The sequence below is a fragment of the Harpia harpyja genome, chromosome 7 (genome assembly GCF_026419915.1).
Source record: "Harpia harpyja isolate bHarHar1 chromosome 7, bHarHar1 primary haplotype, whole genome shotgun sequence".
Lineage (NCBI taxonomy): Eukaryota > Metazoa > Chordata > Aves > Accipitriformes > Accipitridae > Harpia > Harpia harpyja.
This window is the reverse complement of record NC_068946.1, coordinates 26,747,060-26,769,068: the sequence shown is the minus strand read 5'-3', so window position 1 is coordinate 26,769,068 and position 22,009 is coordinate 26,747,060. Positions and strand designations below refer to the sequence as shown.

At 38.1% G+C, this 22,009-nt stretch overlaps 1 protein-coding gene across 6 annotated transcripts in view; it reads left to right on the top strand.

The window, feature by feature from the left end:
- The window catches only part of ALS2 (alsin Rho guanine nucleotide exchange factor ALS2), a 51,232-nt gene that overhangs the window by 16,223 nt on the left and 13,000 nt on the right, over positions 1-22,009 (top strand). For 5 of the 6 annotated variants that reach the window (XM_052793625.1, XM_052793622.1, XM_052793624.1 and 2 more), the window contains exons 10-30: positions 1,440-1,611; positions 2,006-2,186; positions 3,895-3,960; positions 6,538-6,700; positions 7,453-7,584; positions 7,795-7,923; positions 8,300-8,370; positions 8,739-8,805; positions 9,094-9,296; positions 9,439-9,504; positions 11,593-11,691; positions 12,265-12,429; positions 14,824-14,935; positions 15,237-15,314; positions 15,408-15,541; positions 17,669-17,857; positions 18,140-18,257; positions 18,838-18,995; positions 19,730-19,852; positions 20,937-21,113; positions 21,501-21,546. In XM_052793625.1, the coding sequence (XP_052649585.1) occupies positions 1,440-1,611; positions 2,006-2,186; positions 3,895-3,960; positions 6,538-6,700; positions 7,453-7,584; positions 7,795-7,923; positions 8,300-8,370; positions 8,739-8,805; positions 9,094-9,296; positions 9,439-9,504; positions 11,593-11,691; positions 12,265-12,429; positions 14,824-14,935; positions 15,237-15,314; positions 15,408-15,541; positions 17,669-17,857; positions 18,140-18,257; positions 18,838-18,995; positions 19,730-19,852; positions 20,937-21,113; positions 21,501-21,546 (2,649 nt within the window). The remainder of the gene's footprint in view (positions 1-1,439; positions 1,612-2,005; positions 2,187-3,894; positions 3,961-6,537; positions 6,701-7,452; positions 7,585-7,794; positions 7,924-8,299; positions 8,371-8,738; positions 8,806-9,093; positions 9,297-9,438; positions 9,505-11,592; positions 11,692-12,264; positions 12,430-14,823; positions 14,936-15,236; positions 15,315-15,407; positions 15,542-17,668; positions 17,858-18,139; positions 18,258-18,837; positions 18,996-19,729; positions 19,853-20,936; positions 21,114-21,500; positions 21,547-22,009) is intronic. The other variant, XM_052793626.1, reaches the window with a different exon arrangement.

The window sequence follows — 22,009 nt, the reverse complement described above, 5'->3', positions numbered from 1 at the left end:
CACCACAGTCTTCATGTGTTTATTCTTTGCTGCTATTGCTCTCCATTTTCCTGTTGTTTCTCAAGTGATTGAGTGCACTGCCTTCTCTGTTCCCTTCTGCTTCCTATGCATCTTGTCTGTGAGTAGGCAGAAGGTCCCCGAGTTCTGCACCATCTCCTTCCCTCCCCTCCCATTCTCATGGGTGTAAAGGGGGAACTGAGCAAAGGCACTGAAGTGTGTATTTGCATGTCTATGGGGGAGAGGAGGTGCTCCTATGCAAACTTTTTTCATCAAGCTGAATCTCATATCTGCCTTGAAGTTAGTGTGAAGTAGGGGAGTGTGTATTCTGCATGTCCTTTTCCAAGTTGTTTGTTTGATTTCAGACCAACCTGAGTTCAAGGTAACAAAAAGGAGATGGTGAGGGTAGAAAGCAGCTCTTCGTCTCAGCTCTTCTGGGTCTCATTGCTACTTCCCTAGACTGAGCAGAATAGCAGTTGGAGAGGGGTTTTGAGGAGACACAGGGTTTTAGGCACTGGGTCCATGCGTATGCACGTGCATGTGTGTGCACACATGTATGTGCATGCAGACATGCACACGCTTGTATTCCTTCTGTAAGATTGTTGCTAGCCATTCCCTTCCCTTCTCTTGTAGGGTGACTTGTAGGCTCTTGCATATCAGAATTGGCCTGTGGGTTGCTTGTTGAACAACTCTGGCTCAACATTTCTAAGGAATCCTCTATTTAGCAACAAAGGAAATAAAAGTAGAGCTCAAACACTGAATTACTATATAGTATTGCATGGGAACCAGAATTAGTGAGGAGCCACAAAGCATCAGTAGCATTTGTGCTGACCTTAGAGAAGCATTTTCCTTCCAACTACTGTGGAAAGCAAATACCTACTAATACCACTTGTGGTGTTAGTATAGTTATTAATATTAGTCCAGTTTATTGATACTTTAATACTATTATCAATAAATTGACATCTTTCAGGTCCAGAAAGGACTATAGTTCAGAGCACAGTCATAATATTAAAGCCTTGTTATTCTCACTTCCTAATTAGTAGGAGAAGTAGCTGATGTAATGATACTATTTAGTATCAACATTGTTGATAAAAGCATGAAGTATATTGCAATTCTGAAAGTGACTGAACTTAAGGTCACTATCTCTTAAATATGGAATGGCTGTATGAGTCACCTTAAAAGATGGTCTATTTATTGTCTTTTAGGCTCTGTCAGTACCAGGAAAATGAACAGCATTGACTATAAATGTTTCTTCTACTTTTATCGTTCTTGTATTAAGCCAGTATTGAATGCATTGTTTGTCACTGTAGGTAACTAATACTTATTATCACGTAGTGCTCCTAAAGATATGCTTTATTCTGCATTGCCCTATTTTTAAATTGGAGTGTAAAAAGCAAAATATTAAAGCTGCTGTTTTTTCTTTTCTCTTTTTCATCTTTCAGATAGGGTACATAAGCAATGTGATAGCTGGTGGTGACAACTGTTTGGTCTTAGTAGACAAAAACGTAATGGGATATATTGCCAGTTTGCATGAGTTGGCTTCTACTGAGAGAAGGTTTTATTTCAAACTGAGTGAGATCAAATCTCAGGTTCTTAGACCTCTTTTAGGTTTAGGTAAGAACAACTTCTAATATTTTCTTTGATATTATTTCCCCTATGTTCCACAACAAATTTCTTTATGCAAAATTTAAAAGTAATTATATATTTTTAAGATAAAGCTAAGGTCTTACTCTTCTCCCCTGTTCAGATGAACTGGTGAAATACAGCTGCATTTTGACATCTGCACTATGTTATTAGTATTTGCACTTTTCCTGACTGTTTCACCTGAAATAACTTAATTATTTGAGCTGTATTTAGTCTAAAATTGTTGAATTCCTGATTCTGGATAATGTAGCCATGAGGTGAGATTACCAATAAAACATCTAAACAGCACCTTGTGGTAATTCCATTTATTAATGGGTGCTGCTCTTTTGTAAGGTAAGCTAAATTGCTTTCTGGTCTGTTACAGATAATTTGGGCAATGCAAGTACAATCCAGTTGTTGCAGGAAATGGCAAGCAGGTTCAGCAAGCTGTGCTATCTCATTGGTCAACATGGAGCTTCTTTAAGTAGCTTTCTTCATGGAGTAAAAGAAGCCAGGAGCTTGGCCATCCTGAAGCATTCCAGTCTCTTTTTGGATAGTTACACTGAGCAAGTATCCAATTCCCTCTCATCTTGAGTCTCTGCAGGCTTTATCTACTGACTACAACAAGCCCTGAGTTAGGGGAAAGTAGATCATAAGGAAAGCTACATAAGTAACTGTTGTGCAAATTGTATTCTTGCTATTTAAAATGTATGGAGGGTTTTACACAAACTAATTCATTTTGTAGTGAGCTATATATTTCAAAGTCTTTGCCAGTGGAGTACACTGGACAGCTTCAGCTTCCCTAATGTAAAACTACATACAAACTCTTCTTTGGTTGCTGCATATATACCTGTAAAAAGTGACATGTTTGTTAGTTAATAGTAAGGATCTTGTAATATAATGTAATAGAGTTACCATGGCTAGGCTACTAAGTAAAGCTACCTTTGGGGGTTTTCTGTGGTTACAACATGCCTTTTCAATAGTCATTAACTAAAAATTGTCTCCCAGAAGAACGATTCTTCTGTCCTGATATCTGCTAACTAGCTAGCATTACACCTGTCACCCCAATGACAGAGCTGCTTTAGTGCTCAGAATTAAGTCTGAAATATCCTCGTTATTATTTTTATTAGCTTAATGCTTTTGGGAGAGGAAGTCTATGCAGTCATGCTGTTTGCTGTCTTTCTCCTCCATAACTTTTGTAGTTGCTGGGTAATTTCATCCAAATGTAGCAGAAGTCTCATCATACTTAATACCTACAGGCTTCTGAAAAACACTGGCTTGACAGAGGGGAGAGTCTAAAAATGTCCTCTCTGAATGTAGTCTTGGTTACCAGACGCCTGAAAATCTCTAAGGGAACAAAATTTCAGGATCATCAGCTTCAGTTGTTATGCTGTAGCATTTAGAATGTGCAGCTAATTGCACTTCTTTCTAACACAGGCACAACAGTTACAACTTTTACTGGGTCAGTGATAAACTTATGCCATATCACCCTAAAAGAAGCTTTCTTCTCCATTTATCAAATGGGTTGTTCATAATTGTAAATATGTATTTTTCTCCCTTTCTTACTTAGTCTTTGACTTCAGTTTTCTTGTAACCTGGATTTCCAGAATTGGTTCTCGTTACTGAGATTAGAAGGGTTTCATAATTTCTTCTTCTTCCTTGTCAGAGACTGAAATACCTAATTTCTGTTCTCGTTGTTACTGCCTGTCTCCTGCTCTCCCCCTTTGCTTTCTAATGCTTTACATGTTTTCCTGTGTATAGCATTAGAACCTATGCATGCTCCTCAGCATAGTGCCTTGACCATCTTCCAAGGATCTGTCAGGCAACACAAGTATTATCTGTTAATTGGGCTAAGTTGAGACCTCTTCCCTTGGAGAAAGGTGCTTTTTTTTTTTTTTTTAATTGTTGAAACAGATGGCATATTCTGTACATGCCCAAATTTGGGGGAAACAAACAAAAAAAAACCCAAAAAAACCACCCAAAGTTTCATTTACAAAGTAACCCGTCTGCATTGTGCTAATGACAGGAGAAATGTGGAATAGTAATGCATGTTCTATCCTCATAGAGGATAGAAAGTGAATAGTGGAAAGTGAATACTCAGTGTTCCAGTAACATTGAGTGTTTCACTGTTTAATATTTTCGCAAGTACTTAGATCACTTGTATAGTAAAAGATACTACAGATCTCATTGGTAAACTGGTGGAAATTACAACAGTTGCTATCTCCAGGGATGTTCTTATTTTGTAACTGAAGCTCTTTTTCTTCCCTATTCTAGGTATTGTACTTCAGTAACAAACTTCCTCGTAATGGGAGGATTTATGCTCCTTGCAAAGCCAGCAATGTAAGCAAATCTTTACCATTTTCTGGAGTTTTTGGTCAACTAGCGAAGAACTGTGCTTTAAAGAATTGTGTGTGTATGTGTGTAGTAATGAGCATGCAGAGACTTGGTCTCAGCTTACTCTAGTACACTAATTCCTTTTCCATCAGGTGAAGAAAAAGTTACTTCTCAACTGTGATAAAAGTTTAGGTTAAAATGCTGCTGAATGAGCAGTTACTTTATCTTGAAGGTGGAGAAAGGAGGAAAAAAGCATAAATTATTGTAAATTCCTTGAAAGAAATGTAAATAGATTTCAGATAATGATTTTTTTGAAAGCTTAGTCTTGAGGTTGTTTTCATCATCTATTCAGTGTTTGTTAGTATTTTATTCTTTCAAATGTTGCTGTCAAGAAAATACAGAACAGCAAACTTTTCTGTAAGAATTAGTAAGAGTAGATAATGTGAATTCACTTTCATTTGAATTCTTTAAGTTTATGGAAGCGCTTTAGAATTATGCTAAAATAACAACATTTCTGCCCATGTATCTTCTCTGCCTCTTCAGGTTGCTTAACTCTATTTCATGCATAGATGTTCTTAAATGTGAGGAAGGAATTGTGCCTTTAAGGCCTGAGAAAGTATATTTGAAGTTTATAGATCATAAAGTAAAGCTTTTTTCTTAGTTCAATAGTATTTTTGTCTAGGAAATAAAGTAATGACACTGTGCATCTTTGACTCTAGTGCTGTAAAAAAGTTGTTGCAGTGAGGGTATTTTTTTAACTCGTCTGAGGAATTGCCAGCTTTCCTTCCTTCCTAAATTCTGTAATCTGGGAGTAATTGTTACAGCTGTTTATGGAGCACTTTGAATGTAATGTAACTGATGGTATTGGAAGTTCTTTGAAACACCAGGGTACCTGATGCAAAGAGTCTTCTGCACCTGAGGACCAGTGCCAAAGACTAAATACAAAATCCCTCTGCAGCAAGACATTGAGAATCTTTCTGCATGGGGCAAGATTTTTAGGGTGACTTACAGGAAATCTTAGTTCAAGTATAAGCTTATTTATAATTAGTACTGAAAAGTTCTGGATGCTGAAATTACTTATACTGAATTCATCACATCAGTTGTCACTGTCACGTGTCACAGCTTCTCCTACTGCAGCCAGGGTCTCATTAGGTGAATAACACTTTTTCAGGTTCTGAAACTTCAGGGAGGAGATGTCTTAGAAGTTTTGTCCTGTTACTTGCAAAGGGAAGTCAAGAATATCTTTGCTGATAATGATGAATTTCCCCCCTGCCCCCTCCCTGAGGGATCCTGTCTTAAGTCAATGGTTAGCAATGTCAGCCTGTCTTTTATGGATATTCTGCAGTATGAATGCATTACAAATAGTCCCAGCTTTAAAAAAAGTGCTAGCTTCAGTAGAAGTCTCCATTGTTGGCAGGTTTTTGAGCATGTCCTCTGAAAGAGTAGATGAGCTATACTCAGTGTTATGAATCTGTTGTTATTTGACACTTTTCTACAGAGACCTCCATGTGAGGATCTTGAAGCACTTTAAAAATGCAAGCCATCCAGATGGTTAACTTTAAAATTAAGAAATATGGTCTTCTCTCTAAAGAAGACTTTATTCCTAAGGCTTGTTGAACAGGAGAGTTCTTAAATATCAGTAGCAGACCTAGACAAGGTATGTTATTTTGATGTGTGAAATGGCCTTTTGCTAATCATGTAGAATTCTTAGTGGCCCTGCTGTGCAATTCTCTGATCTGTTTCGCTGTCCCTGGGGCCTGCTTTCTCAGCCTCACCTGATTCTTGCAGCTTGTGGTTTAAATGCTTCCCAGCTGGATGTGTTTTAATGCAGATGTGTCATATGTGCCAGCACATGTGTGCACACAGATATGGTGAAGGAGAGGGAAAAGTAGGTTTGTTTTCCTTTTAATGAAGAAATCCTGGTTTTGTGTGCTAATGCATTGTCTTCAGAATCATTTCCCTCTTCTTCTCTGAACTAGATTAGTTCTCCCTCTTGGAAATCAGACTGAGGATTGAACAGATTTCCTGCCTTTCTTTGAGGTAGGATGTAATTTTTCTAGTTAGGGGAAAAACTGGTCAGTTGCCTTGAACAGCAGGGGTGGGGAAGAGTTTATTTGGATATATTTAGGGAAGTGCACTGGAGCAAAGCTAAAATTCTTTCAGGCCTTTTTGTATGAATCACCAGTCTTAAGAAGTTTACTACTCTAACAGTAATGGGGAAGTCATTCCACCTGTTAGCTTTTTTACTAATCAAGTGTTAAAGGGGAAAAAGGCAGTTAGTTACTCTCCAAGTGGGGTGACTTGGTCAACTTTTTCTTCAACCAGTTTAATGATTGAGCATATGAGACTAGAAGTAAAAAAAAGTCCTGTGTTGCAGTTGTTAGAGCTACATGTCTGTATTACTGTACTTAAACTAAATTGGGAATAGATTAATAAGCAGCATGCATTTGTCTTTATAATTTTTATTGGCTTATGGTAATCCAAAAAGGGGCATTTGGAGCTCATTTATGTAAAACATCACTGATGTCTTGCTGTCTTTCTTCTTCTCTCCTCCCTCTGTTCCCCAATGGTCCCATCATTTAGAGACTTCTTGAGTAAAAACCAGGAGCTGTTACAGAAACTGTCTGAGAAGAATGAGGAAAACCTCCAGCTAGTGGAAGTTCTGAATGCTCTGTTTTTCATGCCATTTGGACGACTTCATAATTACGCTAGAACTTTGCTAAAGCTTGCCACGTGTTTTGAAGTGGTAAGCTGGCTTTGTTATCTGTATCTGAATAAATATACACATGAAACTTATGGCTCGGAAGTAACTGCGTGAAGCAAATGCCAGGTAATTAGAAATAGCTTAGTCCTCAGAGAAGCTACCTCTGACTTGTATTTGCTGCAGGGAAGATCATGCAAGTTTATTTGTGCAATCTTGCACCACGCCTGCACAGATCATATGACAGGTAGAAACTTGTTACCCTGCCAGAACTTGTTTGTGTGTCTGAGTACTTAATTGCAAATATATTATTCCGATGTTTGCGTGTTGCTTTTCAGTTCCATTTGGCATCACTACTGTAGCTATCCTTGGCTGTAATACCACCCATTTGGATGTATATAATTGCATTCTTTTGAAATGGAAGATGACTAAGCAGGAACCATAACTGCTTGTACGTTTATCCCAATATAGTCATTTAAAGTATTACCCCTGCAATTATTAGCACTACTTCTGCTAGAGCTTGTTAAGCTGCAAGAAGGTAGATCATGTAATTGTATATTAATCATTCTCCTCTCAACGTTCGTGGAACTTCTGTGATTTTAAAAACTCCCAGCACACCAACAGAACATGTGACCAAGAAAATAACTTGGCCCACACTGTTACTTTATTAACCAGACCAACTGCCATGCGTTGAGTGCCGACTTAATAAAATGAGCAGTTGCATTGCAGCTTGGTTAGTGTTGTTGGTACAGGTGTTCAGAAACACTCTCAGGTCTGTCTTACCTTGTGCCCTGTAGGCATCTCCAGAATACCAGAAGTTACAGGATTCTAGTTCTTGTTATGAGAGCCTTGCTGTCCATCTTAGCAGAAAAAGGAAAGAAGCAGAATACACACTTGGCTTCTGGAAGACCTTTCCTGGGAAAATGACGGTATAATGACAATTGTCAGTCCATTAGCAGCTTGAATCTCTTGCTGTTAGCATTACACCCCGTGTCTATTACTGATGGTACTGTCCCAGTTGCACTTCTCACTTTTCTAATCTGTGTTCCTGTACCACTCTTTAACTTTAGAAAGGTTGGGCCTTTACTATGAAAGACAAGTAGCACTGACCTTAATTTTGCTTTTAACCCTACCTGTAGGATTCCTTACGGAAGCCAGAGCGTCGTTTAATCTGCGAAAGCAGCAATCGGGGGTTGTCACTACAGCATGCTGGAAGATTCTCTGTAAACTGGTTCATCCTCTTTAATGATGCTCTGGTACATGCTCAGGTAAGCCAGCTTGTGTCCAGGAACAAAACCTTTTCTCTGCCTCAAACAACATGACATATTTTTCATATAGCCAAGATAAGTTTTTGCACCATTCACTGCAATGTTGCTTGAACACTTAAAAGTGATATTTTTTCATGTTTACATAATTTCAAATTTATTTGTACTTTTTTTTTGTTTAATGTTTGACTGCTGTTGCCCGGTGATTGGCATGGTTTCGGTTGGCTGTTTCTTGGAACAAGGTGCATGTAAGGAGCCTGTAATACTCAGTTTTCCCTAGTCCTCAAAGAAAGGAAAAAAACTGTTCAGAAAAAGCATGGGGCAGGGGTAATGGATAAGTACCTGGTGAAGTTTCCCTTTTCCTTCTCCTTGCCTACAGTTCTCAACGCACCATATTTTTCCCTTGTCCACACTGTGGGTAGAAGCTCTTTCGGAAGAAGCTGGTAATGTGTGAGTATTCTTGCTTACGATGCTGAAATAGTCAGGTATCTTGGGAGGGAGGATGAGCATTTTGTAACCAACTGTTGTAAACTAGGAGTGGAATTGGCTGGATGCAATCGTGTCTACCCCTCTTTCCTGTTTCAGAAAACTTACTGTATTTTTATGTCTTAAAAAAGTATAAACATCAGAAAGAATAAGGTAGTCAGGAGGGAAGCGAGTAGTCTTTCCTGCTGCTTCTTTTGACTGCCGACTTAATATTAAAAGTGAATGCTAGCTAGGGTGGGGGAGGGAAGATACAATATTCATGCTCTAAGAAACCTTGGCTTTTTCAGTATGAAATTTCACTAGATTAAAATACTTTTTGCTCCCCCATGTAGGAATGGATTGAAGATTACAACACCAGAAGAGCAGCTTGTTCTTGTTTCTTCAACACCACAGGAAAAGGTAGGCATATCTACAAATTTTGCATGGCTTCAGTAATATGAATGAGTTTTTCTCTCCTACTGTGAAACTAAATAGGGAGAAGTATCACCTAAGTATTCACCAAGAATGAAGTCTTCCTACAACTTGGTATGCAGGTTTACTATACACTGTGCTTGAGTGTAGCAGTGCTCCATTTTACAACACTCTACTGAGGAGTGCGATGGAGATTATTGTAGTTGCTGCAGAGGTGAGATTCAAGGCAAAGACAGATGTTAGCTAAATTCTGTGATGAAACACTTTCTGTTTCAGACCAAGTGGCTGAGGGCAATCAGCCAAGCAGTGGATCAGGCCCTTAGAGGGACTTCTGACTTAGTTCTATATGGAGCTGGTGCGAATGTGCCACGACAGGAACCTCCGATTTCTCGCAGTGCCAAATACACCTTTTATAAGGACCCTCGATTTAAGGATGCTGTTTATGATGGGAGATGGCTTTCGGGAAAACCCCATGGCAGGTAAAAGCATTTGAACATAACAGTTGAAAACAAAATTAGGTGGTTGCTGTATCAATAAGTAGGCTTACTCACAGAAGTTATTTGGGAAGTGTGAAGTGAAATGATTATCTTATACACATGTATGGCTTTGTATTTTTTCCAGAGGGATCCTAAAGTGGGCAGATGGAAGAATGTATTCTGGGACTTTCCGGACTGGACTGGAGGATGGGTAAGATCCTCTCACTACTTGTGGAGCCAGAGGGCAAAAAATACCTTTTGCTGTAGAAGATAGTAACAAAAACCTTGAAAGGGTTTGCAGTGAATCTTACTGACTCAGCGTTATGTATGTTAACAAGATATATCTATATATTGATATATAGATAATTTCTCATTTATCCAGAGGTATGCTGGCTCTCTTCACAACAGACTGCAACTGCATGATTAAAAATTTGCTCTCATAAAAGCTGAAACTAATTACGGTAATCAGCTGTAGGATGGAGGAAGGAAATGGTAAAACAGTGGAGGAGAAAGAATGGGTAGGTGGGTGTAAAGTTCTAAGCAGAGGAAGCCAATTGAAAAGTCTGTGGTCAACTTTCTGCTGTATAGGCACCTATTAACTTTTTGTGTTGCAATATTCTTTCAAAAGTTCTGGTATCGTTTTTTTAATCCTTCTAGAAAATGCAATGCCTTTCATACAATGTAGTGATGCATTTTCTCTTATGTTTTCCTTGCTGTGTTTCTGGTAGAGCAAGGGTTTAGTAATTCAGGAAGGAGACAACAAAATCTTGAATGAAGACTTCAGGGTTTGGGTGATGAAAACAAAACTAATGAGAGTATGTGATCCTGATGATTAAGATAACTAGTACAGAGGAGTTTGAAAATAGGATGAATGGAAGTTCTGGACATTATCAACTTATCTGGTGAAACAAATAAGACCTCTTGAAAGTAATTTAATAATTTATTACACAGCTTTGAATTAATCTATGGATTTCATTGCTAAGAATCTGCCTAGGGCACTACTGAGGCTAAGAGGTTAACTTCTTTCCAAAGGCATTTTTATATGAATCTTGTGAGCAGACATGTCTGTACTGGGCAGGATAAAAATATATGAGAAGTCCTATTGGTTTCCAGATGTATTTTCAAAGTATTGAGTTGGAGGGGAAATCGAAATGTGGTCTGGCTGCAGACAGCTTTTTAAAGCGCACCTTAGCTATTGGTATAATGTCAAACTATAAAACCAGACTAGAGCTTTGGTCATTTGTAACTCTGGTGATTTTAGGGTTGTTGGAGATGGAAATATTGCAAACCAATCCCCACCAGAAATAAGTGGATTGGTATTTAGCTGTAACTGCTAGGATTATCAAATGCATGTATTTGCATTTCAGCATGCATGCTACAGTCTCAACACTTAACAATAGTAATGTCTGGTTGGGGTACACATGCTCTCTGGAGAACCTTCATAACTGGATTTTAATCTCCTCAGAAGATTAAAATCAGTAAATAAAAGTTGTGTGTCTCATTCTTTTCAGGCATACTGAAATTGTGAACAATTCTGTGCCACTGTTTGAGCATAATTGGAAGCAAGCATCTTTTTAAAAAAATATTCTCTGTAGAGATATATGTTTTCATCTTTCCCTGGAATAAAGGTGTGCTTGAATTAAGTCCTGACAACAAAGGTAGAAGCAGTGTTAGGATGCGAGAAGACTTGTGGCCTTTAGAAAGTTGAGAAAAATGCTGTAGTGTGGTAGAGAGGGGAATACTTACAACATGCCATAATCAAACAGGAGAAAAGCACTATGGACTAAATTGACCTAGTGATGTTGGAGTTCCTGCTTTCTCTTCAAAAGTTCCTGCTTTCTCTTCAAAAGTTCCTGCTTTCTCTTCAAAAGTTCCTGCTTTCTCTTCAAAAGTTCCTGCTTTCTCTTCAAAAGTTCCTGCTTTCTCTTCAAAAGTTCCTGCTTTCTCTTCAAAAGTTCCTGCTTTCTCTTCAAAAGTTCCTGCTTTCTCTTCAAAAGTTCCTGCTTTCTCTTCAAAAGTTCCTGCTTTCTCTTCAAAAGTTCCTGCTTTCTCTTCAAAAGTTCCTGCTTTCTCTTCAAAAGTTCCTGCTTTCTCTTCAAAAGTTCCTGCTTTCTCTTCAAAAGTTCCTGCTTTCTCTTCAAAAGTTCCTGCTTTCTCTTCAAAAGTTCCTGCTTTCTCTTCAAAAAATGATATAGAGCATTCTGATTTTAGAATGGGTCTGTGATATATATCTGCTCCTGTTTTTAATGAAATGCGTTAGTATTATAGGTGCTTGTGTAACATTTCCGTGCATTGACAGGTACGGTGAATACAGAGTGCCAAACAAAGCATTGAATAAGGATGACCATTATGTGGGGTACTGGAAGGAAGGCAAAATGTGTGGGCATGGAGTTTACAGGTAACATAGCATTTGTGTTGCTGTCATCGCAGGAGAGCAGGGCTGATGCTCTGGCACACTGCTTACCAAGCCTCTGTATGTCGCTTTCTTGTTACATTTCAGACTTGTGGTTATAGTTAGCTTGGCTTATTTTCTGCTTTGCTTTTGGTAGATGGCTCACGATGCATACTTGTAGTGTTCTGTTATTAATGTCTGTTCTAATGTTGCTACCACCGTTCAATAATAGAGGATTCTTTCTTCTGAGAAATAAATATAACCTCTAATGGCCTTGCTTGTTGGGGAGAGAGTGGCTTTGAAACAACAAAGCATCAAAAGGCTTGCATTAAAGGCTCGCTTTTATCCCAAATATACTTTTACTATAGTTCCTGCTTGATGTGGCTGTAATGTAATTCCTAGAAGGAAAAAGAGAGGGTTAATCTGTTCGGCGGGGGTGGGGGGGAACAAAAAAAAAAAACAAAACCAAAAACCACCCATAAAAAAAAAAACAATCAAAGAACCCAAATCAACCGAAAAAACCCCAAACCCACAACAGGAAAGTAGACTATAGGAATCTTACTCTCTTTTTCATTACAGCTATGCTACTGGTGAGGTGTATGAAGGGTGTTTTCAGGATAACATGCGTCACGGGCATGGTCTGCTACGCAGTGGGAAGCTGACCTCTTCCTCTCCCAGTATGTTCATTGGACAGTGGACAATGGATAAGAAGAGCGGTTATGGAGTTTTTGATGATATCACAAGGTAATGCTTCTGTTCCATGAATCCTTAAAACACTGGTATGACATGCAATTGCAAAAAGAGTAGGAAAGGATTTGATCTGTTAGAAGCAGTAGTAGTGCATGTGTGTCTCTTTTTTTTTTTTTTTTTCCTTTCTTCTTTATAGTAGGCTTTTTGGGTTGATGATCTAAAGAATTGGGTCTAGAGACTGCTTTTTGGTGCTGCTTCTGGAGTAAATGTGGGGGTTTTTGTTTTGCTTTGGGTTTTTTTGCCTTGCTTTCCTATCATACTCCTGCCTGAAAACTAGCACTGAATATGGTATCTTGTTGTGCAAGTGCTGAAAGTTTTATGAATGTCATGTGAGGAGTATTCTTTCATCTTGGGCCTGCAAGGCTGGGTTGTTCAGTGATCAGATGGATATACAGGACTAGGTAAATTTCAGCTTGTGCTCAGGTTTTCCATTGACTTACTCTGTCAATGCAGCAGAGGGAAGATGCTTTCTCTCAGGGCAGATTAGTGAAATGATGGTCTCAGAAACAAAACTGCACTAAATATGTGTGCTAAATGAATACTCTCTGAGCACACACAGATCAATATAGTTTGGTTTTTTCAGTCACCAATTTAATGCTGTTTTTTCCTGAAAAGAGAGCTTTTGTTGAGAGCCCAAGAAAACTGGTTTTGGTTTAACTGAAAGCCCGCTTAAAAAGCAGAGTAGTAAAAAGTCTGGAGGTGAAGGGGGTGTGGGGGAGTGTGTATGTGGATATTTTCCTGAAACAGAGCTATTGTAGCACATCTAGGTTATTTCCTGATGTCAGTTTTGCATCTCGTCTTTCTCAGTGGTGGTGGTTGTTCTTAGACTCTAGTGTCAAGATGTCTCCACATGCTTTATTTAGTCATTTATTTACCTAGGACAAACTATCGAGATGGCAGCTTTCCTCACAGATCCTCTCACCTCCAGAATTTGTAAATGCAGTGGTAGTTCATGGTGGGGGAGGAGTGTGGCATTTCTTTCTATTCCAGAGTTACTCAAATATGAGTGAGCTGCCCTCATGGTAGGTTTCCTTCTGGTCTCAGGGAAGGATACGTGCATATGTTTGTGGCCTAAGGATTCATTTTCTTCACTTCTTATTCTTCAGCCCAGACAAATAAGGAATAGCTGCAGACACTCTTTATAACTTGCTGTCGTTACTGCAAACCAGTCATTTGAGCAAGTGGGACTTCTACTCTGTTATGTTTCCATCCTGGTAACTGAGTATGCTGTATCTGTCTCTTCAAGAAGCCTTCACCCAGCAGAGACCCCTGTAGCTGGCATGATGAATCAGACCAGCATCCTGCTAGGTTATGGGTCCAATCAGCTGGAAGATACCCTGAATTTAGATTAATGGCTGGGCTTGCTCTCTTTACTATGACCATAATTTTTCCTGGGTATTAGAAGGAAAATGCTCTGTAATAAGCAGGCTTCTATTAAATCAATCACTATTTTCCCTCTAAAAGCAAACATAAGTCCTTGACAAGTTAATTTTTTTTTATTACTTGTATGGTGAAAACATGTTCTTTTTCAGAACAACTGGAGAAATAGATTGTTTCAAAATATTTGGGACTTGCATTTAGTTTCAAACACTCTAGCCTGACCTCTGTGGATTTACACACACAAAGTATTTAAAATAGCAGTCTGAAGGAGGCTGATGTTTACTTGGGAACAATCTTTAATTGTCTAATGATTTTTTTTATGGCATGACCTTTGTTAGGCTATTATCCAGAAACTTTCTACAATGTGAACCGTTTCCTTACAGTTTTTGCACTCTAATATTTTCAAAATGTCATGTATGACTTTGTAGGTCTCCCTCCTATCCCCCAGTAGAACAGCTTGGTTTCTTTCATTTATTACCCTCTCAATTTGAGTCATCTGAGCTTAGGTAAAGAAATCAAAAGCTTTGGCAAAAAAATTGCCTATATAAATAAACTTGCATCTTTTCTAAATAACTGTTAAATACATCGGGTAAATGCCTGATGAAGCCAAAGATCGCCTTTCACGTGCAACTTAAGTCTTAGATGTTAGCTGATCTGGATCAGCTAACAAGTTTCCCTGTTTCTTATGTGCTGTAGGAACTGCTCAGGTTCCTTTGGGTAGGAATTGGGCTTAATGGGGCCTCAGCATTGTTTCAGATCATCAGGAACAGTTTGCTTGGATGTGGGCAATTTGCAATGTGAATTGTGAAACAAGTTCATTACAGTATATTTCTATCAAAAAGAGTCTTTATTTCCATGAAGCTAGTGAAACTAGATTGACAGACCTGAAGCAAGTGCTGTATGACTCTCTTCTAGTGGTTTCTGTAATGGTCAAATATCGCAGTAAAGCCAAAGAAAGGGTATAAGTGTACTACTTAGACTGTATTCTCCCTACTCATTTTTCTTCAGAGGAGAAAAGTATATGGGAATGTGGCAAGATGATCTTTGCCAAGGCAATGGTGTTGTGGTTACTCAGTTTGGACTGTATTATGAAGGAGCCTTCAGCACCAACAAAATGATGGTGAGTTGAACACTGGACTCTGTGCTGTAGTGACTTTTCCTCTAAGCGTGGTAGCTTTCTGGGGTGGGTAAGTGTATGTTAGGCTGTGTAAACCTTCTGTTCTTCTAACCTTCCATTGTCCTGGCTTTTTAAACTGTCTTTATAATCCCTGCTCTGTTTTACCTAGGACTACTTCAGAAACTGCTTTTAAAAAAAATAATTAGCTAAGAATTAGTAACAGGTTTTTCAGTTTATCTTTAGATATGTGGTCTGGCCTTCTGTTGTAATTACTACTCTGTGTTCTTTATGATTCTCTTTATAGGGGACTGGAATCCTGCTTTCTGAGGATGATACAGTCTATGAGGGGGAATTTTCAGATAACTGGACTCTGAGTGGAAAGGTTGGTATTAACAGTTGTCACTTGTAAACTGTTACCATCTAAATAAAAAGTCTCTTTCCTTGTCAGTTAAATTTTTTATTATCTTCTCTCAAGGGAACACTGACCTTGCCAAATGGAGATTATATTGAAGGTCTCTTCAGTGGAGAATGGGGATCTGGGATAAAAATCACAGGAACCTACTTCAAACCTAGCTTGTATGAGAATGAGAAGGACAAACCTAAAGCATTGTGAGTGTTGAATAAGAAATAATTTCTCATATGGTTCAGTAATACTTCAGAACATAACTATTGTCTTTTTTCAAAGGCCAGTTAAAAAATATTTTTTCCAAAGAAACAGTGAGATTTTGAAAGTGTTTTTCCCTTTTCATTCCTCTTCCCTCCTGCTTAGGAAATAAAATAAGATAAAAAAATCTTCTTTACAGCTGTTCTTGCTTTAATTACTACTTGATACCCAAGTAACAGTATGAAATTACAGGATAGCTGACATGCTGCTACTGTCCTGTAGCAGTCTCAAAAATTTTTTTTATTTAGATCTGAACTGACTGTTAGAACCTGAGTTCACAGCTGCTGCTGACTTTTGAGGTACTGAGAAGGACTAAGTTACATTTGAGTCATTAAGTCAATCACAGACCTCTCTGCCTTCTGCCAATTATTCTGTTGGTAGATTAATTCATTTAGTATGTCATTTAATAATGCCAGTGAGGATGCATTTGGACAGAATTAGCTAGTTACTACACCTCTTCCAAACAATGCATAAGAAAACAGTAGAAAAATCTGCTGAATTGCAAAAGAGAGCATTTTAACAACCTGGCAAAGATAATTTTGAAAAGTATCCCTATAACCCTATTTATAGCAGATGCATTAGGTCAATTTGCTTAATTATCTCTGGGGAAGAAAGCCACATTCTTTTCATTTAAGTCATAACAGATATCTTTGAGTAGAAGAAATTTAAGTAAATTTAAAGAGTTGTTGGTGAAATTTCAGTATTTGGTAGCACTATATACTGATTTACAATAGTAGTAATTGTTGTACAGGATTCAATATCTTTGAAGCATACTCTCAAATTTCAGATTAAAATGAGAAACACAACTTTAATGTTTTTATATAGATTACTTCTCAGTATGCTTCCTGAAGAGTTCACTGGTAATTTCTTTTGACAGTGCTGACACCTACAACAGGATGCAAAGTTAAGCAGGCCTCCCTGCTGAACTGAACACTTGCAACCTTAGCAGCTGTCTGCTTTTTACCCCAGTAGGGAGTCTATGAATAAACGTATGTACATATTTGTGAAGATTGCTCGTGAAATAAGGGTTTCATCTACCCTTTTCAGGCTCTCTTGAAGTTGAAAATCTTCTGGTATAATTTGTGAAAAGGCTTAGAGCTTACTTTTTCTGCTTTGTGAAGCTGGAAGCATGGGACATGCCAGCATTGCTAGTTCTCATCTCAAACATGGTGGAAAAAATATTAACGAAAGATCTGATGATTTCTGACACTTGATTTAAATCAAGATAGAACTGTTAACCCTGACAGCATTTATTTGCTTTACGAAAGCTTTTCAAAGCCCAAAATTTCATTATATGTCTGAGATATCTATACCTACATATAAAGTAGGGAGAACAACAGTTCTTGGTTTTCTTTTGGCTATAGAGGATCCCTGAGCTTTGCCTGTCAGTGAAAAGATGCCTGAGCTTGTTTTACTCTATACCAGCACATCCCTAACATGTCGTGCAACATCATATGTAGATACTACTTTAGGGGCAGGAGCCATATGCCTATCCTTGGTATTTATCTGTGTAGCTATGCTACTTGTACATTCCAGGATAGTGAGGTATTTGGGACATACATGTACTATGTCCTTGCTAACGTGAATGTGTCCTGAGCCTTCTGAACGAATACCATGGTGAAGATAAGCCTAGTCAAGTGCAGTATGTCCTGTTTTCTTGGAAATCAAACCAGTCCTTTTTGTGTTTAAACAAACTGTTTCCTGGAATACTGCAAGAAAGATTTAAGACTGACTTGCCTAATGTAATAAGGTTCATAGTTGTTCCCACACGTAGGTATTAAAAATGTTTTAATCTTGCAACATTATAATATGTTACATGGATTAATGTATGTTAGTTAGTAAGGAAAAAAGATTTAAGGATAAGTATAACTTATAAGTTAAAAGGTGTTGAATTTCAACACATTAATTAAATAGTAGGTTCTAGGTTTATTCTTAGTGATAGACTTGGTTCACAGTGGAGACTGTTAAGTATATCAGCTTCTGGTAAAATAGTATGAAATGCTAGATTGACATTAGCCATAGGTGGTTTTCATAGCTGAATGTGTTGTTTCATGACTGTTTGATTTTAACAGACTAACTGGTCATTTTACTAGGCGGAAACTTGGGATCCTGGCAGTGCCTCCTGATGAGAAATGGAAGGCAGTGTTTGAAGAATGCTGGAACCAGCTTGGTTGTGAGAGCCCAGGCCAGGGGGACAGATGGAAGGCTTGGGACAACATTGCGGTGGCCCTGACCACCAACCGACGGCAACATAAAGACAGGTTGGTTCCCAGAGAATGTAGTCAGCAAGACAAAAAGTATTGAGAAAGAAACTGCAATCACATTCTACTCTAGACTAGAAACTCTGACTGTGAAAGTTCAGTTAAAACACCACCAACAAATCCTAAACAAAATCAGAACTCTCAATACTCTGCACTATAAACCCTTTCAGGGACTTACTGATGTTTAGAATCAGTTCAGTTGTTAGCTTCAGGGTTTTTTTTCCTACTGCATGTGTCTCGTAAATAATCTGTGCAATGTCTTTGTCCTTTTTATAACTGCAGCCCAGAATTACTGAGCCGCTCACATACTCAGACACTGGAAAGTTTGGAGTTCATTCCACAACACATTGGTGCCTTCACCCTGGAAAAATATGAAAATATAAAAAAATATTTGATAAAGGTATTGTGACTCTCAAATGCTCATATAGCTTGTTGGTAAGGTATGATGTCAAGCTCACTTGTAGTAGCTTTCCTTAATTCCTTCCATATTTGCATTCTTCTAATCCATGTTGTATTCATTCATGTTTGCTCATAACTTCCTAGTTTAGTGAATTAAAATCCACAACTAAGACTAAAATCATTGTATACCTATTGGATACTGCCTTAAAGTCAGTTTCTGCTCAGTTACTGTTTTAATTCTTACACATTGGATCCCAGCAAAGCATCTTGAAATACTTGCTAATTATGGTATGTTAATTTTAATAGCAGTGGACAGATGACTAGTCCAAGTAGTAGCACACGTTCTTGTATTATCTTGACTCCTCTATGAGCTGTATTCAGCTAATACATAAATTTCATAATCCAAATGGTAATTTGTTAAATATAGCTCAGTTTTTTATGTACTTGTTTTTTTGTTTGTTTGTTTGTTTTTAAAGCCTGTTGTTGGAGCTCTAATCCATCTCTCTTGAATTCCATTTTTTTTTCTTTAACTTGTCTTGCATTGACCTATCTGCCTGGCCAATTAATATCTTTCACCTCAGGCTTGTGATACTCCTCTCCATCCATTGGGCAAGCTGGTGGAAACACTAGTAGCTGTCTACAGAATGACGTATGTTGGAGTAGGAGCAAATAGACGATTACTGCAGGAGGCTGTAAGAGAGATTAAGTCCTACCTCAAACGCATCTTCCAATTGGTTAGGTAATGAGACTCTAATTTTCAAGTCAAACTACTGCTTAATTAATTAAAGATGTCTCATGTACTGAAACTGTCTAGTGTTTATGCAGTCCAAGTGTGCCAGTATCTTTACTTTGTTTTGGGGGTTGCTTTTATTTCCTTAACCTTTTTAAGGAGTCTTGAATATTCTGTCAAAATAGAAAAATTAAAATCTTCACCACAGTGTATTACATCCTACATCATACTTCAAAATGTGGCTGTAAGAAGCTTGTCTTGAATGTGGGTTTCCAATTTAGTGTCTCTGGATATCCATGCTGTGAAAAGACAGAGTTCAAAGGGTACAGAAGAATAGTGAGGACTGGGACTTGCAGTGTATTCCATTAAAGCTGTTCCCAACATGGATGAGCAAAGTTCCTATGAAGTGTTTGCTTAGATTCTTGAGAGCAGTTACAGCTTGAATTGGGTCCTGCCAATCTGAAAGCAGAAATACTGCAAATTGTTAACTATTAGAAGCCTTGTGTGGGGAGGGAAGTAAGTGATGGCAAGATAGAAAAGGTATTTTTGGCATTGGAGGGGTTGGCCTTCCTAAGTTTTCTTCCAGGTAGATGGTACTGTACATCTGTTAGCTATGCTATCTTAGTCCACCATGTATTATTTCAGCTGACTTTTCTTTTTTCTCTAGTCTTGCTTTCTAATGCTGTGATTTGTGGAAACTTCTTGAAATGAAATAAGATGTTATTGTGTATATTGCCGTTTAGGTTCTTGTTTCCTGATCTTCCGGAAGAGGGCAGCACAATTCTGCTTCTGCCAACAGAGACAAAAGGAAGGCGATCATTTTGCAGTGGGAAATCTGACTCCAGATCGGAATCTCCTGAGCCGGGGTACATAAAGGAAAAAAAAAAAAAAAAACAACAAAAAAAACCCAAAAACCAACAAAAAACCAACTAATGAAGGCTTCATTTTATTTCTCTCCACAGTTTTCTCTCGGGTGGGGGAAGAAAGATATGCATATTTAACTTATGTATATAAGCAGATTTTTTTTTTTTTCCTTTGGGTCTGATGATAGATTCTGATAGGCAAACTTCCATGTAATCATTGTAATAATAAGCATTTCATCCTTGTTCCGTGCAATGGGTCTTTACTTAAGCCCAAACTTGCTTTTGTCTGTTGTGGGTAAACAAGTTCAGGCTTGGGCCTGGGCTTCAGAAAACTATTTGGGATATGAGCACTGGGGGTAATTCAGGTCCAGTGCACACATACTGCATCACAAATAGCCAGTCACGTGGAGCTCACTCTTGTGTCCATCATTGTCCTGTCCACAGCAGCCTCAGGCATGGTCAAAACAAGGAAGAGGGATCAGTAGAGATAGGCTCCAGCGACCTGTGCAGATGGTATTAGTGGGCACCTTCAGCTTCCCCTGTTAGGATTACAGCTTGAGGCCAAGCACCTGCTGACTTTATGAAGCCTGGAGTGTGAGTGTGTGGAGCTAGGTCAGGTAATTTAATGGGTTTTAGCCAATTTTCTAGCTTGTGCTTTGAAGGTGAAGTTCAGCTGCAGCAGAGGGGTTCAGATTGGGGGCTAAATGATTAGCATAAAGATACAGATAAAACTTGAACTATAATATAGTACAGTATTCAGCTTTTACATTATACAAGGAAGAAAGCCAATGTTCTGTTTAAAACACATAAACTACAAAAAACCTGCACCACAACCACTCCTCCTGCCCCAAACCCACCTGTATGTGGACTGTAAAGGAAAATTACTCCTAAGTATTTCTTCACAGATACTATTTGATGGATTTGTACTTATTTTATTATTCTTATCCCTTATAGAATAGGCTTGTGCTAAATGAAAGATTTGTTCCAGTGATTTCTTTTTCATTCAATTTTTATAGATAATTAGTTTTTTTTAAAATGTCTTCCTCTTCAAACCACCCCCCTATCTTTTTTTTTTTTTTTTTAATAGCTATGTGGTAACCAGTTTTGGCTTGCTGCTCCCTGTATTACTGCCACGACTCTATCCTCCTCTATTTATGTTGTATGCCTTGGACAACGAGCGTGAGGAAGATATTTACTGGGAATGTGTTTTACGTCTAAACAAACAAACTGATATGGCTCTTCTAAGTTTTCTTGGCGTGCAAGCGTGAGTATGCTTCAACAATAAAACAGAACTCAGAAAAAGATTATGGCATGTAATTAGATAAAGCAAATAAACCCTATTGTCTAAAGTGTTTTCTTTGATTAAAATGCATCTAAACATATCTTCAAGCTAATTAGTATGGTTAAGAGAGAGGGACTCAAAACTTCCTTCTTCGACAAGGCAGGTGGGGTGGGAAAAAAGATGGGCATTGCTACAAAACCAGAGTGAGGCATTTCAAATCGGGCTATTTTCCAGCTAATTGTGCTAAATGTAGTTGATCCTGTAGAAAGAGCTGTTGTATCTCATAGAAGAACATGATTACTTCATTTTCATAAGGTGAAAAACCCTTTAAGACTATGCTCTCTCAATAGACTGTTGCGTTTCTTGCAGGAAATTTTGGCCAGGAACTGTATCCATACTTGGAGAGAGTAGAAAGGTATGTTCATTGGGCCTTGACTTACAGTATGATTTGACCAGGCTTTTTGCTTAAGAGTTGCTGTGCTATCTTGTTTCCTTAAGATTTGTCTGCTACTTAAAAGCTACATTAGTGATTTCTTACAATAGCTGTCAGTCCAGCTTTGTCACTTACTGTCTTACTCTGTAATGAATTCTAATTCAGGAAGACATTTGCTTCGTCGCCAATTATGAAGGCGTGAGAATAAGAGTCTAGCAAGGAAGTTTTCAAGCTGTTTGATTGAGAGAGTTATACCATTGTATACTTTCTGATTAGGAGAAGAATTGTATAGTTTTTATTCTTAATCATTATCCTGCTGAAAGTGGCTGAACACTCGTCTTAGATGATAATAGTATAGTACTCAATCTCTGTGCTCCAGTAAGAGTAGTTTAATAATCATAACTTCGAACAATGTCAATGTTGACACTATACTTTTAAATCATGT